At 34.2% G+C, this 17,021-nt stretch overlaps 1 protein-coding gene across 1 annotated transcript in view; it reads left to right on the forward strand.

Annotated features, from left to right (window-relative positions):
* Positions 1-17,021, forward strand: part of VPS13C (vacuolar protein sorting 13 homolog C (S. cerevisiae)) — a 182,912-nt gene that overhangs the window by 76,019 nt on the left and 89,872 nt on the right. Inside the window, exons 21-30 of the mRNA XM_014535515.1 lie at positions 376-567; positions 1,463-1,586; positions 3,309-3,426; positions 4,586-4,715; positions 5,341-5,419; positions 6,062-6,201; positions 10,503-10,656; positions 12,473-12,552; positions 13,865-13,924; positions 16,412-16,574. Coding sequence (XP_014391001.1) covers positions 376-567; positions 1,463-1,586; positions 3,309-3,426; positions 4,586-4,715; positions 5,341-5,419; positions 6,062-6,201; positions 10,503-10,656; positions 12,473-12,552; positions 13,865-13,924; positions 16,412-16,574 — 1,240 coding nt within the window. The remainder of the gene's footprint in view (positions 1-375; positions 568-1,462; positions 1,587-3,308; positions 3,427-4,585; positions 4,716-5,340; positions 5,420-6,061; positions 6,202-10,502; positions 10,657-12,472; positions 12,553-13,864; positions 13,925-16,411; positions 16,575-17,021) is intronic.

The raw sequence follows: 17,021 nt of genomic DNA on the forward strand, positions 1-17,021 counted from the left end.
CATTGTACCTGGTTTACCCAGAGTCAAATATAACAGCTAAACTAGGTGAGAAAGAGAATAATATTGGGCACAGATTCTGTGTGCCATTACCTTTAAGAACCTGAGCTTGAGGTAGAAGACATCCCTCTGGATCAGTTCTTAAAAAAACTTTTGTACAACATTATCTCTGAACTGAAGCTTACTACTTTATCTGCTTACTTAATTAAAGAAATAATGAATTATTCTCTCTCTCAAAAAAGCACTAGCTATGTTGGGTTTACTGTACTGTGCGAAGATATGATTGATGGTTTCCCATTGACCATATACAATTCTACTTTACTTGCTGAATTGAAAATCCTTCATAATACTTTCCAACTGATATTCTTGTTGTTATAATATGATTACACATTTCAACTCGACCCTCTGACCTTTCATTTTTTTCTTTTTTTAGGACTTACACATATTATTGAAACTCGAAAAGTCCTTGATTTAAAGATAAACCTGAAGCCTTCTTATCTCATAGTTCCACACACAGGCTTCTACCACAAAAAGTCAGATCTTCTCATTTTAGATTTTGGTACATTTCAGGTAGGTACATAGTTATTTCTGTCTGCCCATTTTTGCTTAGCTTGGTACCTAGCTACATGATAGTTTGCTTTCCCCCACTCAAAAATTACTTAAACCTAGACTTATTTCTTCTTAGTATTTTGTCAAGCCAGCTTAGATTACTATTTTATATATATTTTATGGCTATTAAAGAAGCAAAGAAAAACCTAAAATTGTTTGTGATAGTAGATGATTTGACCTTGAGGACTGGATTACTGTTGTCTTTTTCTACTTGGAGAGAAGCACTAGTAGTTTTCAAGCACTTCTAGGTTTCCAGAGTTTAATTTCACAGTGTTGTTAATTTTTTTATTTTGACAATAGGAAACAATACACATATGAATATATGTTTAATAGAGTAAGAGAAATTAAAGTTTTGTTTGGGTATTGAACTTTGTAGAAATCCAAGCCTCTGAGAAAATGTGAAGATTTAAAAATATATAGTCCTGAATTAATGCTTGCTTCTTTAAAAGATGGAAAAGGAAGTAGAGATTGGAGCTGAATTCTAATGGACTAGTTATTCTACATATGTAGTGAGGAGAAGAAGGAATAAAACCTGTTATTTCATTGTGGCAATAACTCCTGAGAGCTAGGAAGAGTTGTATGTGTAGACAGGTTATTTGAGATAGATAGCTATGTAATTACTTGCTAGTTAGTGCAGATGTGCTGAGTAATGTATTACTCAAACATATTAGAGATATATGCTGAAATATTACATTTCTAATAAAATATTTGCAAATAATTATCAGAAAACTAAGAAAAATGTGAATTTAATAAGGGCAATGTTTTCATTTTAGTTAGTTTTAAGAAAACACAACTGAAGTATATTGATTTATGTACTTTTCTGTTAAAAAATTGAAGTTTTTCCCCTTCATTTTAGCTTAACAGTAAAGATCAAGGTTTGCAGAAGAATGGTAATTCATCTCTGGAGGAAATAATGGATAAGGCATATGACAAGTTTGATGTTGAAATAAAAAGTGTACAACTACTCTTTGCAAGAGCAGGTAATAAGTTGCTCAGTTTTTAGGATCTTGAAATTATGTTGAGTAGCTTTTGTAAATATATGTGTATGTGTGCATGTAAATCAACTCTGATAACATTTTGAACACATATCCTGTTGGTTTCTTAACAAACCAAACAGAAAGCCATCTCACAGTTACAAGTAGAGATGAAAAATTTGGCTGTTCATCTTAGGGTATGGTACTCAGCACCATTTTAATCTATAGTTATTGCCCATTTTTTTTTGTAATATGACTATGAACCTGCTCAACACACAAAATAGAAGTTGCTATTGGATAGAGATGAAAAATTTGGCTATTCATCTTAGGGTATGGTACTCAGCACCATTTTAATTTATGTATAGTTATTGTCTATTTTTTTTTTTTTTGTAATATGACTGTGAACCTGCTCAACACACAAAATAGAAGTTGCTATTGGCTCAATTCCTCTGTCCCAGTGTTTTTGGGATGTCTCAATGATATTTTTTCTTGCTGCCTTTATTTTTAAATATTTTACTATATTAGATTAGTTTTTATTTTAGTAGTATTACATCTTTTACTTTTGTAGATATCTGAGAAGTATGGATATTGTCTTAAAACCTAAAAGTAATTAATTTATTTTCCAAAAGCTTTTGTATTTTCTACTGCTTAAGTAAAGATTGCTGGTTCTCTATACTTCTTTAGTTTCTAGAAGCAATAAGTATTTGCCAAATATTCTAGAGTATATCACATTGTAGTAGGTCATTGAAGGAAAAGATAGTCTTTGTGTGTAGAATATATACTTCTAGCGTGAGTAATGAGATTTATTAAAATGTAAATATATAACGCTCTACTTAGTTTTTATATATTAGGATTCTATTAATCCCTTAAAGGGAAGTACCTACACAGACCATTAATTTGCCTTTTCTGTTGTATGTACTTTATAATGATTGCTTGAATTATAAGTAATAAAAGATGTTTAGTCATTGCCATCTGTTAAGATATGTGTAGGATTTTGTTAGTCATTGGAAAGTCTGTTTTGGGACCTTTCTATTTCAAGAAAAGTAATTATTGTACTTTTTTGTCATGAAAACTCATTTTTGCTTTAGAATTGTGTGCTAAACTAGTGTAATAGTACTTAGGAATCACAGAAGCCTCTTTTTCTGTCCTATATTTAACCATTTTTTTCCTTAACTGCAATAACCCATCTGATCTCTAATTTTGTAATCAAGGCAATACATTTCTGAGCTTTTCCTATTGGCTTTAAAATGACAGCTGTTTTATAAACATTCTCCATAGAAATATTTTGAATTATTTTTATATCACAGTCTTATCAATCTCTATTTTAAAAAAATAGGTTATTTAACTTATATTCTAAAAGCAGTAAAAGTTGACATCTATTGAATATGTTTATTAACTATTTTTAATAAGTTAGATAATTTTCCACAGAATATCTGGTGATCTAAAATATTTAGCCCTGGCCGGTTTGGCTCAGTGTATAGAGCGTCGGCCTGTGGACTGAAGGGTCCCAGGTTTGATTCTGGTCAAGGGCACATGCCCGGGTTGTGGGCTCGATCCTCAGAAGGAGACGTGTAGCAGGCAGCCAATCAATGATTCTCTCTCATCATTAATGTTTCTATTTCTCTCTCCCTCTCCCTTCCTTTCTGAAATCAATTAAAAATATATGTATATATAAGTTTAAAAATATTTAATGAATTTAAAAAGTCATTAATAAAAATTTTTTTTAAGAGGAAAACTGGAAAAAGTGTCGATTTCAGCATCCATCAACTATGCATATTTTGCAACCCATGGATATTCATGTTGAGTTGGCCAAGGCAATGGTGGAAAAAGACATTAGAATGGCCAGGTAATGTACGAGTTTCTTTTATACTAGAGGCCTGATGCACGAAAATTCGTGCAAAAGTAGGCCTTTCTTCCCCCGGCTGCCGGCACCGACTTCCCTCCGGCACCTGGGACCCTGGCTTCCCTCCTCTGGCCACCCACAGGCACCCGGGACCCGGGCTGGCTTCCCTCCAGCCCTGGCTTTGTCAGTAAGGACATCCGGAATGACATCTGGTCTAATTAGTATATTACCCTTTTATTATATAGATTATAAAATCAACAAGATGAAATATATCTGTATCAGTGTCTGGATTTTTAACTAAGAAAAGCTAGATTTCTGAAGAAGAGAAAAAATGATTATTTTATAGCAGAGATATATTTTTAAGAAAATATTTGTTTGATTTATATGTCACCTCTCTTTACTTTTTATATAAGTTGGTTATCCCTGTTTTTGAATGGATCGAATCCAAGGTCCAATATTGATGAAATAAAATATTAAAAAAGTAAAGGTTCTTTTGATTATGAAACTATAAAAAATCTTGAGAAAAATCTAAGAAGATGAAAAATAAGAACTAAATTTAGAATTTAAGTAGATAATTATGAAATATATATGCTGTCTTCTTAAAAACAGTATTATTATTGACATTCAGTAAACTGTATCTATTTAAAGTGTACAGTTCAGTAGGTTTTGACATGTAAAGCTATGAAACCATCACTACAGTCAAAATAACGAGCACATCCATCATCCCCCGGAGTCCTTGTGCCCCTTTGTATTTCCTCCTTCCTCCTTTCCTCACTTCCCTGGACAACATTGATCTGTTTCCTGACACTAGATTTGTCAAAATTGTCTAGGAATTTTGTATAGATAGGGCCATACAGTTTCAACTTTTTTGTTTGGCTTCTTTCATTTAGCATAATTAATTAGAGATTCATTCATGTTGTGTGTATCAATAGTTCATTGTCAGATGGATGTTAAACCAGCCTTGCATTATTGGATAAACCTCATTTGGTTATGATTATTCCTTTAAAATATTGTTAAATTTGGTTTGCTAAAATTTTGCTATGACATTTTACGTCTTATTTGTAACTTTGACTCTACAGTGTAGTTTCTTCTCCAATCCTTTCCCCCTCCCTATTATAGAGAAACTGGACTTTAAAACCTTATTGTTGACTTGCATTTTTAGATTTAAAGTATCAGGAGGGCTTCCTTTGATGCATGTGAGAATTTCTGACCAGAAGATGAAAAATGTGCTATGTTTGATTAACAGTATACCCTTGCCACAGAAATCATCTGTACAGTCTCCTGAGAGACAGGTAAATGGATATAATAAAATGCTAAATCTCTTTACGTTTGTATTTATGATGAGTTCTTTTTTAGCATTCTGTGAGCAGTTTTATTTTTAAATATTTTTTAGGGTCAGTTTCATTTATTTGGTGCACTTGAGGTTTAATATTGTTGAATCTATACAGAACTGCATATGACATTGAATAAATAACAATTGTAGCCTAGTTTCACTACTGTTTTAGAGTGGTGGTAGAAAATCAGTTTTAGGGAATGAAGGGAGCAAAAATACATAAGTAGAAGAAAAAACATCTTTCAAATTTATGAAATATCTATAATAGTAAAAGCATAATATGCTAATTAGACTGGACAGCCAAATGACCTTCCGGACGACCTTCCAGACGAAGCAGGGCTGTGAGGGCCAAGCCCCTTGCACAAATTTCGTGCATCAGGCCTCTAGTATTGTAATATATAGCAACTAATGACACACAATGATAAATAGACTCATCTACTAGAGTTGTACATTGTTCTGCCCTTATAATTGCAGGTAGTAGTCTTAATAATTAGTACTATTACCTTTTCAGTATTAGTTTCATTTCTGTATATTTAATCCTGCTAGATTAGTATATTAAGAAAACTTTTTATATTATTTGCTAGGTATCCTCAATTCCTGTTATTTCAGATAGGACAAAAGACCTACTTGGTACATCACTGTTGCTAGATGGAGTGGAATCAGGTAAGGAAAGTAATATGTTCTTTATTAAACCAAGTATATAGAGAGAACATTTTCAGAAAATAAAGAATTTTGAAAGTATTATAGTAATTTGCTGGTTTTAGTTCTAGTTGTGCTACTAGCCAACAGTGTGTTTTGAGTCCTTTTTTTTAAAGCCCAAGTTTCTTCATTTGATTGAAAGGATTTTTGTGAATGAAAACGCTTAAGATTTTAAATAAGCTTCTTTTTTCCCCCCACAATCACTACTCGATTCTTTTGTTTAGCTCTAGCCTAATTTATCTCTTTTAATTTTGAACTAAAATATAAGCTTCAAGAGGACAAGGATCATGCCTGTCCTTGTCACTCTGGTGTCCTTAGTGACTGGTGCAGACAGATGATGCATGATAGATGATACCCAGTACATATTTTATTGAATGTTGAATGAGTAGACCAAAGTGAAAAACATAGGCAGTTTGATTTTGTTTATACTTATTACTTGCCAGGTTGAGTCACTTTGTGAGATCTAGAAAAACATTGAAACTATATTCTTACTCTGAATATGAAGAATATATCTAATAAATGAATTTTTGAGAGATTTAAATTTGAGTGTTTTATGCAGCCCTCAATGGACATTCTTTCAAGTCAAATGAATGTCTTCTTCCTTAGAGTCCGATGATGAATATTTTGATGCTGAAGATGGAGACATACAGACTGGTAAAAGTATGAAAGGATCAGAACGAAAAAAAGTTGCAGAGGCTCCAAATGAGGAGCTCATTAATCTTCTACTAAAGTTTGAAATTAAAGAGGTATGCATATTTATTTTGTCTATAAACAAATACATTCTTATTATCACTATCCTTGTAAACTGTCCAATACTAGACCCAAACATTAAGTATATATAAAATGGGGTACTCTATTTTTCCCAGTGCCCGCCCCCCCACACATACAGTTCCAAAAAAATGAATTTTTGTTGTAAAATCTGATATAAGAGTGATCTATATTATATCTGATGTATTCTGAAAAAGCTCAGTACTCTTAATTAGGATTTTCTTTACTTTAGAAAATTTCTGTGACGTTTATTTAAAATTTTTCCCCTTTAATTCTCACCTGAGGATATGTTTTTTATTGATTTGAGAGAGAGGAAGCAGCGAGGGTTGGGGGAGAAGAGAGAGAGAGAAACATTGATGTCTGAGAGAAACATGGATTGGTTGCCTTCTCTACTCGCCCCAGCTGAACCAGGGCCAGAGTAATCCTTTTAAACTGGAAGTCAGATTTTGTCACTGCTCACCTACTGGCTTCTCATCTCACTCAGAGCAAAGGGCTTAGTCCTTCCTACGGCCTACAAGGGCTTTCATGGAATTCTTTTCACTCTACTCCAGCTATATTTCATTCATTCCTGCAGTAAGTATTGATCAAGTGCCATCATGTACCAGGCATTGTTTTAGGTACTGGAGCTAAAGTAGTGAGCAAAGTGCTTGTCTCATATTGCTTACACTTGTCTTTTAGTCTCCCTTACTTATACCAAAACACATTCTTTGTGCTTACTGTTACCTTTGCCTGGAATACTCTTCCTGCATAACATACTTACTCAAATGCCATCATATTGGAAAGGTCTGACCCCCCCGCCCCAATACAAGATAGCAAGCTTCGTTTTCCTCCACTCTCCCTAGAATGTAAGCTTCATGAAGACAAGAACCTTGTCTGTCCAGGTCACTTCAATGTCTTTAGTGGCTGGCACAACTTCATACATGGTAGATGATGGCCAATAAATATTTTATTAACTATTGAATGAATGAACTAAAGTGATAAATAATCAGAATCCTTTAAGGAAAAAATAGTAGTACGGTTTGAAATATTTTTCCCAATATGACTTTTTTTTGGTGCCATTTTGAAGTTTTAAATGTTTCTGTAGTGCAATTTATTGAATTTTGTGTTTATATCCTAGTTATAGTGTATGTATAGAAAATTATTCTCCATTGCAAAAAATACCCATGATTTTATATTTTATGGCATCAATGCTGTCATTTAAATCATCGATACATCTCAAATTTATTTTTGTATGTCAGTTCTGTATTGAATATTTTTACTATAGATTCTGTTTTTCAGGTAACATTCTTCCTGGTTTTTCTTAAGTTTAACACTGCTAATAATATTGATTTTTGCTTTCTTTCAATATTTACAGTGTTTCAGTTATTATTGCTGCCTCATAGGTTATCCCAAAATGTAGTAGCTCAAAACAGTTATTTTATGTTGCTTACAGTTTTGTGGTTTAGGAATTCTGGAAGGGTACAGCTTAGTAATTTTTGTGTATAGTCTTTCACACGCTTATAGTAAGATTTGACTGATGTTATAGTGACCTGACGTGTCAGAGGGGCTCAGAGGTGGCTCACTGATAGGCTGGCCATTGATACTGGCTGCTGGCTAGGAGCTCACCTAGGACTGCTGACTGCAATACCTACCTATTCATTGACTCCTGCACATGGCAAGAGTAGTTGAACTTTTTGCATGGCAACTAGCTTCCCTCAGGATGAACATTCACAGAGGAAGTTTTATAGCCTTTTTTGACATTGGAAGTCATTATAGTATTACTTCCTCTGTACTCTATGATGAAGGCAAATAACAAGCCTGCCCAAATGTAAAGGGACAAAGACTCGCCATCTCTTGTGGAGTGTCAAAGAACTTGCATGTTTTAAAAATTGCCACATATATATTTTATTTTTCATCTGGTAAATAAATTGAATAATAGTATAATAGTGAATTTCCAGAATAAATTTGAACAGTAGTATAATAGTGAACATCCTTTTGCTACTTTTTATATTAGTGAGAATGTTTCTTACATCACTAAACATGATTTCTTTTTTGAGATAAAGGTTTAAGAAAATCATATTACGGAAGAATCCATACATTCCATTTTTACTAAATTTAAAAATATAAATCAATAATGGATATAAAATTTCATCATAATTTCATATAGATATAGTTATAATTCTCAAAATAGAATTTAGATGATAATTTCCAATCATAGTAAATAAGTAATGGTAGTAGACAAGTGTGAGCAAAATTTTTATGCTTCTCATGATGATATGTGCAAAGAAGGCTTTTGTTTTTTTAATTTTTTTTTAGTATGATTCAGACTACTTAACCTTTCATTGATTCTTTCAGGTGATTTTGGAATTTACCAAACAACAGAAAGAAGAAGATACAATTCTAGTATTTAATGTTACTCAGTTAGGAACAGAGGCTACAGTGAGAACATTTGATTTAACTGCAGTATCTTACCTAAAGAAAATCAGCTTGGATTACCATGAAATTCAACAAGGTAATAATAAAAATGGAAACAATAGCTAATAATAAATATAAAACCACTTTTCTGTGTCTGAAATACTTTCATTTATATAACAATGTTGTTAATAAAAAATAGCTAGCACTGTTCTAAACATTTTTCAAATAATAACCCATTTAATTCTTATAAGAATGCTATGAGAAAGGCAATGTTACAGTCTCCAGGTTGCATATGAGGAAACTAAAGCAAAAGTTGTTTATGTAATTCATCCAAGGTCATTCATCCTAGTTATTGGCTGAACCCTTGAAATCTGGCCATTGGGTCTGGATTCTTAACTACTATGATCTACTACCTCGTAGAGTTCATATAAATCTCCTTTACATGGGAGTATTATTTCCATTTTACAAACAAAGAAAGGTTAAATAGTTTACTTACTCAAGTTCATGCATCTTTTGAATGTCCAAACCTAAAATTTATTTCTGGGCTTATAATATTGAAGTCCTTGTTCTTTCTATTGAATTAGGGAAGCAGCACCACGTTATAAAAATAAAAATGGTGGAATGTAAAATTCTTTCAGAAGTGCTTATAGTTTATTTATTTAAGTGTACATCTTGTGTGCTCATGAGGTATATAAGGAATGAAAGAATGGGTGAATCCACTTTAATTAAAATTACCTAATATTTTAGTCAAATAAAATACCTACTTTTTATTTTTTTAAAAAATGGTTGAAACTAAAATCTCAGTTTACGGGAAAAAGGGTTATATATTAGTAAGTTTCTGTAAGCACTGTTAAGATGGAATTTATATTACTATTTTAAGGGCAACAAATACAAATAATAAATTTGCTAGGCTATTTTTTCCTTTAAGGACAGTTATTTCAAGGTAAAATTCTGAAATGTCTCAGAAACAGGAGTTATAGAACTATAAATAATAAAAAAAAGATGGATTCAGTAATGGATAAATGACTTCTCCCTCCATAGCTTCTTGAGGCAGTTCTTTGGTACATCTACTTAAGGATATAGAAGACATCTGATAGTACCTCTTGTTTTTAAATTCAAAGAAATTTAACATTTCCATTCCAATAAAAGAAATATTTTTCTATGTAAGCCTTCTCTTGGTCTAAACAAGGAAAAACTATTTACATCATTTAATAAGAATGAAATATTTGTTCAAAGAATTTTAGAGTTCAACAGCATATTACATATATTTCTAGTGCAACCTCCTTGTTATATAGTTGAGAAAACTGAAGTTAAATAGCTTTTGATAAAGGAGATGAACTAGAATTCACATTTTCTGATTCTTACAACTATAGTCTTTCTACTGCCTTACAAATGCATATATGGCCTTAAAATATCTAGAGAAAATTTTTTTAACACAGGTATAAAATCAAAGAAAATAAATATCCATGTTTTTATCTTAGTTGGATGAGAAAGGTAGGGTAAGGATTTGGATTAATTTATTTCTTCACCAGTGATTTTTAGTTGTATTTTTGAAGTGGTTGTTTGCGGCAGCAGTCTCCGGTGTTTACCTATGCCGCCATCTTGCTCGGACCTCCCAAATTTATTTTTCCCATTTTTACTAAATTTAAAAATATAAATCAATAATGGATATAAAATTTCATCATAATTTCATATAGATATAGTTATAATTCTCAAAATAGAATTTAGATGATAATTTCCAATCATAGTAAATAAGTAATGGTAGTAGACAAGTGTGAGCAAAATTTTTATGCTTCTCATGATGATATGTGCAAAGAAGGCTTTTGTTTTTTTAATTTTTTTTTAGTATGATTCAGACTACTTAACCTTTCATTGATTCTTTCAGGTGATTTTGGAATTTACCAAACAACAGAAAGAAGAAGATACAATTCTAGTATTTAATGTTACTCAGTTAGGAACAGAGGCTACAGTGAGAACATTTGATTTAACTGCAGTATCTTACCTAAAGAAAATCAGCTTGGATTACCATGAAATTCAAGGTAATAGACATAAAAATGGAAACAATAGCTAATAATAAATATAAAACCACTTTTCTGTGTCTGAAATACTTTCATTTATATAACAATGTTTATAATAAAAAATAGCTAGCACTGTTCTAAACATTTTTCAAATAATAACCCATTTAATTCTTATAAGAATGCTATGAGAAAGGCAATGTTACAGTCTCCAGGTTGCATATGAGGAAACTAAAGCAAAAGTTGTTTATGTAATTCATCCAAGGTCATTCATCCTAGTTATTGGCTGAACCCTTGAAATCTGGCCATTGGGTCTGGATTCTTAACTACTATGATCTACTACCTCGTAGAGTTCATATAAATCTCCTTTATATGGGAGTATTATTTCCATTTTACAAACAAAGAAAGGTTAAATAGTTTACTTACTCAAGTTCATGCATCTTTTGAATGTCCAAACCTAAAATTTATTTCTGGGCTTATAATATTGAAGTCCTTGTTCTTTCTATTGAATTAGGGAAGCAGCACCACGTTATAAAAATAAAAATGGTGGAATGTAAAATTCTTTCAGAAGTGCTTATAGTTTATTTATTTAAGTGTACATCTTGTGTGCTCATGAGGTATATAAGGAATGAAAGAATGGGTGAATCCACTTTAATTAAAATTACCTAATATTTTAGTCAAATAAAATACCTACTTTTTATTTTTTTAAAAAATGGTTGAAACTAAAATCTCAGTTTACGGGAAAAAGGGTTATATATTAGTAAGTTTCTGTAAGCACTGTTAAGATGGAATTTATATTACTATTTTAAGGGCAACAAATACAAATAATAAATTTGCTAGGCTATTTTTTCCTTTAAGGACAGTTATTTCAAGGTAAAATTCTGAAATGTCTCAGAAACAGGAGTTATAGAACTATAAATAATAAAAAAAAGATGGATTCAGTAATGGATAAATGACTTCTCCCTCCATAGCTTCTTGAGGCAGTTCTTTGGTACATCTACTTAAGGATATAGAAGACATCTGATAGTACCTCTTGTTTTTAAATTCAAAGAAATTTAACATTTCCATTCCAATAAAAGAAATATTTTTCTATGTAAGCCTTCTCTTGGTCTAAACAAGGAAAAACTATTTACATCATTTAATAAGAATGAAATATTTGTTCAAAGAATTTTAGAGTTCAACAGCATATTACATATATTTCTAGTGCAACCTCCTTGTTATATAGTTGAGAAAACTGAAGTTAAATAGCTTTTGATAAAGGAGATGAACTAGAATTCACATTTTCTGATTCTTACAACTATAGTCTTTCTACTGCCTTACAAATGCATATATGGCCTTAAAATATCTAGAGAAAATTTTTTTAACACAGGTATAAAATCAAAGAAAATAAATATCCATGTTTTTATCTTAGTTGGATGAGAAAGGTAGGGTAAGGATTTGGATTAATTTATTTCTTCACCAGTGATAACTTTAGCATTTAATAACCATGTAAATATGGGCAGATGGTCTTTTAAAACTTAATTTTTTAAAAATATGTTTCTTTGTTGATTTCAGAGAGGAAGAGAGAAGGAGAGAGAGACTGAAACATCAATGATGAGAGAGAATCATTGATTGGCTGCCTCCTGCACACCCCCCACTGGGGATCGAGCCTCAACCCAGGCATGTGCCCTTGGCCGGAATCAAACCTGGGACCCTTCAGTCTGCAGGCTGACGCTCTATCCACTGAGCCAAGCTGGCTAGGGCAAAACTTAATTTTTTAAAAAAAGAATAAGACATCTAGAAAATTCTAAACTTAAAAGAACAATTTATTTGAAACACTTTTTCTTTTTCTTTAATCTAGGATCCAAAAAAAAGCCACTTCACTTGATTAGCTCTTCTGACAAACCTGGATTAGATCTTTTAAAAGTGGAGTATATTAAGGTACGGGCCATATCATGTTTATATATTTATTGTATACTTCAAACTATCCCCTGAAAGTAAAAATATGACGGTAGATTACTATAGGCTCCGCATGTATATCATAGGTTTTAATCATAGGGATATCTACTGTTTCTCTTTTCATTCCTACACCTTCTTTCTTTTTCACTTAAGTACAGGACTAGACTAGGATTTTTACAAAGCCATCAAACTTCTTGTCCCCAAAGATGGAAACCTGGGTTGAAGTAGGTCCTACTCCTGATTTCTAGGGTATATTCACCTACCTATATTCATTGCATATATAGGTTACATTTGTCTGAATATTCTACATCAAGAGGTATAAAGTCAAATTGAATTGGGTTCAGTAGAGAACTGCCAGAATTAAGCACTCAAAAATTTACCATATGGGGAATGCTGAAGGAACTAATGGTATTTAGCTTTACTTAAGACTAGAAGCCTGTTGCACGAAATTTGTGCAAGAGTAAGCCTTCCTTTCCCCGGCTGCCGGCACCAGCTTCCCTCTGGCACCCCAGACCCAGGCTTTCCTCGCAGCCCCAGCTTCGTCTGAAGGGGATTCATCCAGAAGGACATCTGGCCTAATTAGCATATTATGATTTTATAGTTGATTTGTTTAATCATTCAACACTATTGAATGTCTTTATGTGTTAGGTTCTGTTAGGTGCTTGGGTTACAGAGATGAAGACTATTAGGGAGATAGATAAAAAACAATGAAAACATAATGTGGTGATTCTCTAATAAAGAAGAGCACAAAGCATTATGGGAACAGGCAGGCAGGGAAACTGCCTCACATAAGGTAAACCTTCTCACATAAGGTAAAACTTTGAATTTACTATGTATATTTCCAAGGAGTAGAACTTGAACCAATGAGTTATATTTTTATTCAGTGTAAAGACCTCACGAAATCAAAGTTTTCTAAAGATTGAATTTGTAAAAAAAATGAGGTTTTCTCACTGGAGGTATCATAAAATAGACTTGGCAAAAACTTTATACAGGAATTCAAGCATTAGGTGATAGATGGGCTAGATGACCTTTAAACCTTCCAACCTCCAGAGTTTATAATTCTGATTCCTAGCTGCATTTTCCACAAGTGAATGTTGTATGTTTGAAGAGGACAAATTTGCATGATTATAATAAATTACTTTGATGTAACTTTAAAATGACAAGAATATTAAATATATAGTGTATATAAAATACAATTGTAACAATATAAATAAACTAGAGATCATAAATAAGTGATTTATTTACTTTGGTCTTAATTTCTTTAGAACTCTTGTTTGTTTGTTTGTTTTTTTAGGCTGATAAGAATGGACCTAGTTTTCAAACTACTTTTGAAAAAACTGAACAAACAGTTAAGGTAAGAAATTCTATTAAAAGAATATAGCCTATTTGAAAATAACCTACTCTGGAAGTCTCCTGGTATCCTTGAAGGAATATTGACTGGGTAATTCGATGAAATAATCAATAACCAATAAAAATTATAAACCAAACTCATAGATACCATGCTCTGTGTTCATGAGCAATAAAGCTATTGTTTGGACTTATTATATCACATCCTAATCTTCTTCTTCTATATATATAAGAGCCTAATATGCAAATTGTTCCCTTGGGAGTTCGACTAGGAGACTGGGAGCTTGATTGCTCGCTATGATGTGTGCTGACCACCGCGGGGGGGGGGGGCACAGAATGAAGGAAGGTCCTGGCCAGCAGCCGGTAGCCAGGGAAGGAAGGATCCAGCCGGCCAGCTGGAAGGCTCCGATTGGCCCTGATCACCAGCCAGGCCTAGGGACCCTACCCGTGTACAAATTTCGTGCACCAGGCTTCTAGTTATTTATAAAGAAGGGAGAGCTATAGATGGGAAACTTGGATTTATAAAGAACAGTTTTAAATATATCAAATTAAATAACTGTTGTTTAATGCAGGGCTGAGAAAGTTATGTGAATTACAAGGAGAGATGTTGAGTACTTCTTGGAGCCATACTAAGATAGTTGTATAGAGGAAGAACAGGCAAAATGTAGTTGTGGGTTACATTATTAAGAAAATGAAACAAATGTGTTTTAGATTACACTTTTGAGAGATATGATATCTGTTGATTATTGTTAAACTTTATTTTTATAATTTTTATACCCACTTGTTTTGAAGCAGTGCAAAGAAATTCTTTTATATAAACAAAAATTTAAAGTTTTTAAATTTTCTATTAGAAAACCACATATTCTTGAAAGCAATTTGCATTGCCCTCTTAGCTTTCTGGGGTCATTGTTTCAAAAAAATCTAATATTTTTCTTCTTTATGTTATATATTCTTCGTTTCTTTTTAAATGATAGGACCATCATTTTGGTTTCAGAAGATCATTTAGTGACCGAGAGCTCTGTTATAATTGTACTTTTAAAAACATTTTTTAAAAATTGATTTCAGAGAGGATGGGAGAGGGAGAGAGAGATTGAAACATCAATGATGAGAGAGAATCATTGATTGGCTGCCTCCTGCATGCCATCCCTGCTAGAGATCTAGCCCACAACCAGGCATGTGCCCTGACCAGGAATCTAACCATGACCTCCTGCTTTATAGGTCGTCACTCAACCACTGAGCCATGTAGGCCAGGCTGTAATTGTACTTTTTACATTTAAATCTCATCAATGTCACATTTGAAGTAATTTCTTGACTTTTGGAGTTTCATATTCTAACTTACCTGTTTATATACTAAACTAGAGGCCCTGTGCACGAATTCGTGCACCTTGAAAGGAACTGTGGGCCATGAGGCTGCGGTGGGCACAGGGGGAGGTCTCGGCCCATCCTCTGTGCCCCCTCCTGGCCCCTCCCACCGCCACCCCTGGTCCCCTGTCTGCCAGCAGCCCCACCTGCCACTGCGGCTCCCACATGCTGACGGCTCCGGCCCCACTCGCACCCACTGATGGTGCGGAGCGATTGGGGCCTGCACCAGCAGTGTGTGTGAGCTGTGGCTGCTGCCCCATCGCCCCTCAGGAGCAGGTGGAGGTGGAGAAGCCCTCAGGGGAGATCAGGGCCAGCAGCCACTGCTCACACCCGCTGCTCGCACCTGCTGATGACGCTGAGTGATCGGGACTGGCACCAGGCACTAGCAGTGGGTGCGAGCGGGGTCAGTGCCAGCAGTGGGTGTGAGTGGCAGCTGCTAGCCCTGATTGCCCTTCAAGAGCAGGGGGAAGTGGAGAAGCCCTGAGGGGCGATTGGGGCTGGCACTGGGCCCTGGCAGTGGATGCAGGTGGTGGCTCCAGCGCCGACAGCAGGTGTGAGCGCTGGGCAGGACCGTGGTGTGCGGGAGCAAAGAATTTTCAGTAACCACCAGAGGCTTGCCTCAATGACAGCAACCGGCAACCTGCCTTGGTCTGGCACCCCCGCTCACCTGCTCCACCATCCACTGCGGCCCATGCCCACCATGTTCCACACACGTCCCCTGGTGGTCAGCGTGTGTCATAGCGACCGGTTGTTTGGTTCCACCATTCGGTCTATTTGCATATTAGGGTTTTATATATATAGATAGTCAATTGCAGATCCTAGAACCCATATATATGTTGAATATGGGGATGGCCATGACAAGCAGATTATATACTCTGTGATAATTATGCTACTAAAGTAGATTAATTAGGTTACTTTGATACTCAAATGAACTACCAAGGTAAGTTAAGTGTAGTTTACTCTCATTATATTCCTATTTCAGGAGTGTGTGATGAATCTTCCTCTCCTATCTCTTCCTTCCAAGTTGTGGAAGGCAAAATGCAAGCCTAGCTAGGAGCCTTTTGGTTTCATCTTGGAGACAACTGGTATAATTGGCCTGGGAAACTAATTTTCCTCTTTTAAACATCTCTAGGTGGCTTTTTCATCTTTAAACCTGTTGCTGCAAACACAAGCTCTTCTCTCTTCTATTAATTACCTGACAACCATTATTCCATCAGATGGCCAAAAGATGGGTGATGCCAAGGAAGTACAAATTTCAACTGAAAAGCAACAAAAAAATTCAGCTCTGCAGAAAGGTATGAAAACAGCTTGTTTGTTTTTTGTCAGTAAGGGTTTTAGAATTCTAGAGCTAAATGGGGAATTTTAAGGGACCTTCTAGTGCAGTCATTTACAGGCCATTTTCTTCATTTTTGTTCTTTTCTTCAAACTAACTCTTTCATGGGTACCTTATATGTAAACCAAATAGAATTAATATTTTTGTTTTTAAAAAATGTCTGGTTTTGTTCTTATTTTGGTGGTGGTGGTGGATGATTTTTGGTGGGTTATAAAGGAAAACGACTTATATTTACACTGAGCTTTTCATACCTTCTTAGTGGCTCCTGAAGGGGCTCCACAGAGGGTTAGCTTTCCCTTCCATTTTACAAATAAGGAAATTAAGATCCAGAGACATGAGGTCAGGGATATGGGGATAGCAGGTAATTAGTTAGGAGCCTAAATTTTGGATCAGAGAGAATTCAGTTCAA

Source organism: Myotis brandtii, unplaced genomic scaffold (assembly GCF_000412655.1).
Source record: "Myotis brandtii unplaced genomic scaffold, ASM41265v1 scaffold144, whole genome shotgun sequence".
Taxonomy (NCBI): Eukaryota; Metazoa; Chordata; class Mammalia; order Chiroptera; family Vespertilionidae; genus Myotis; species Myotis brandtii.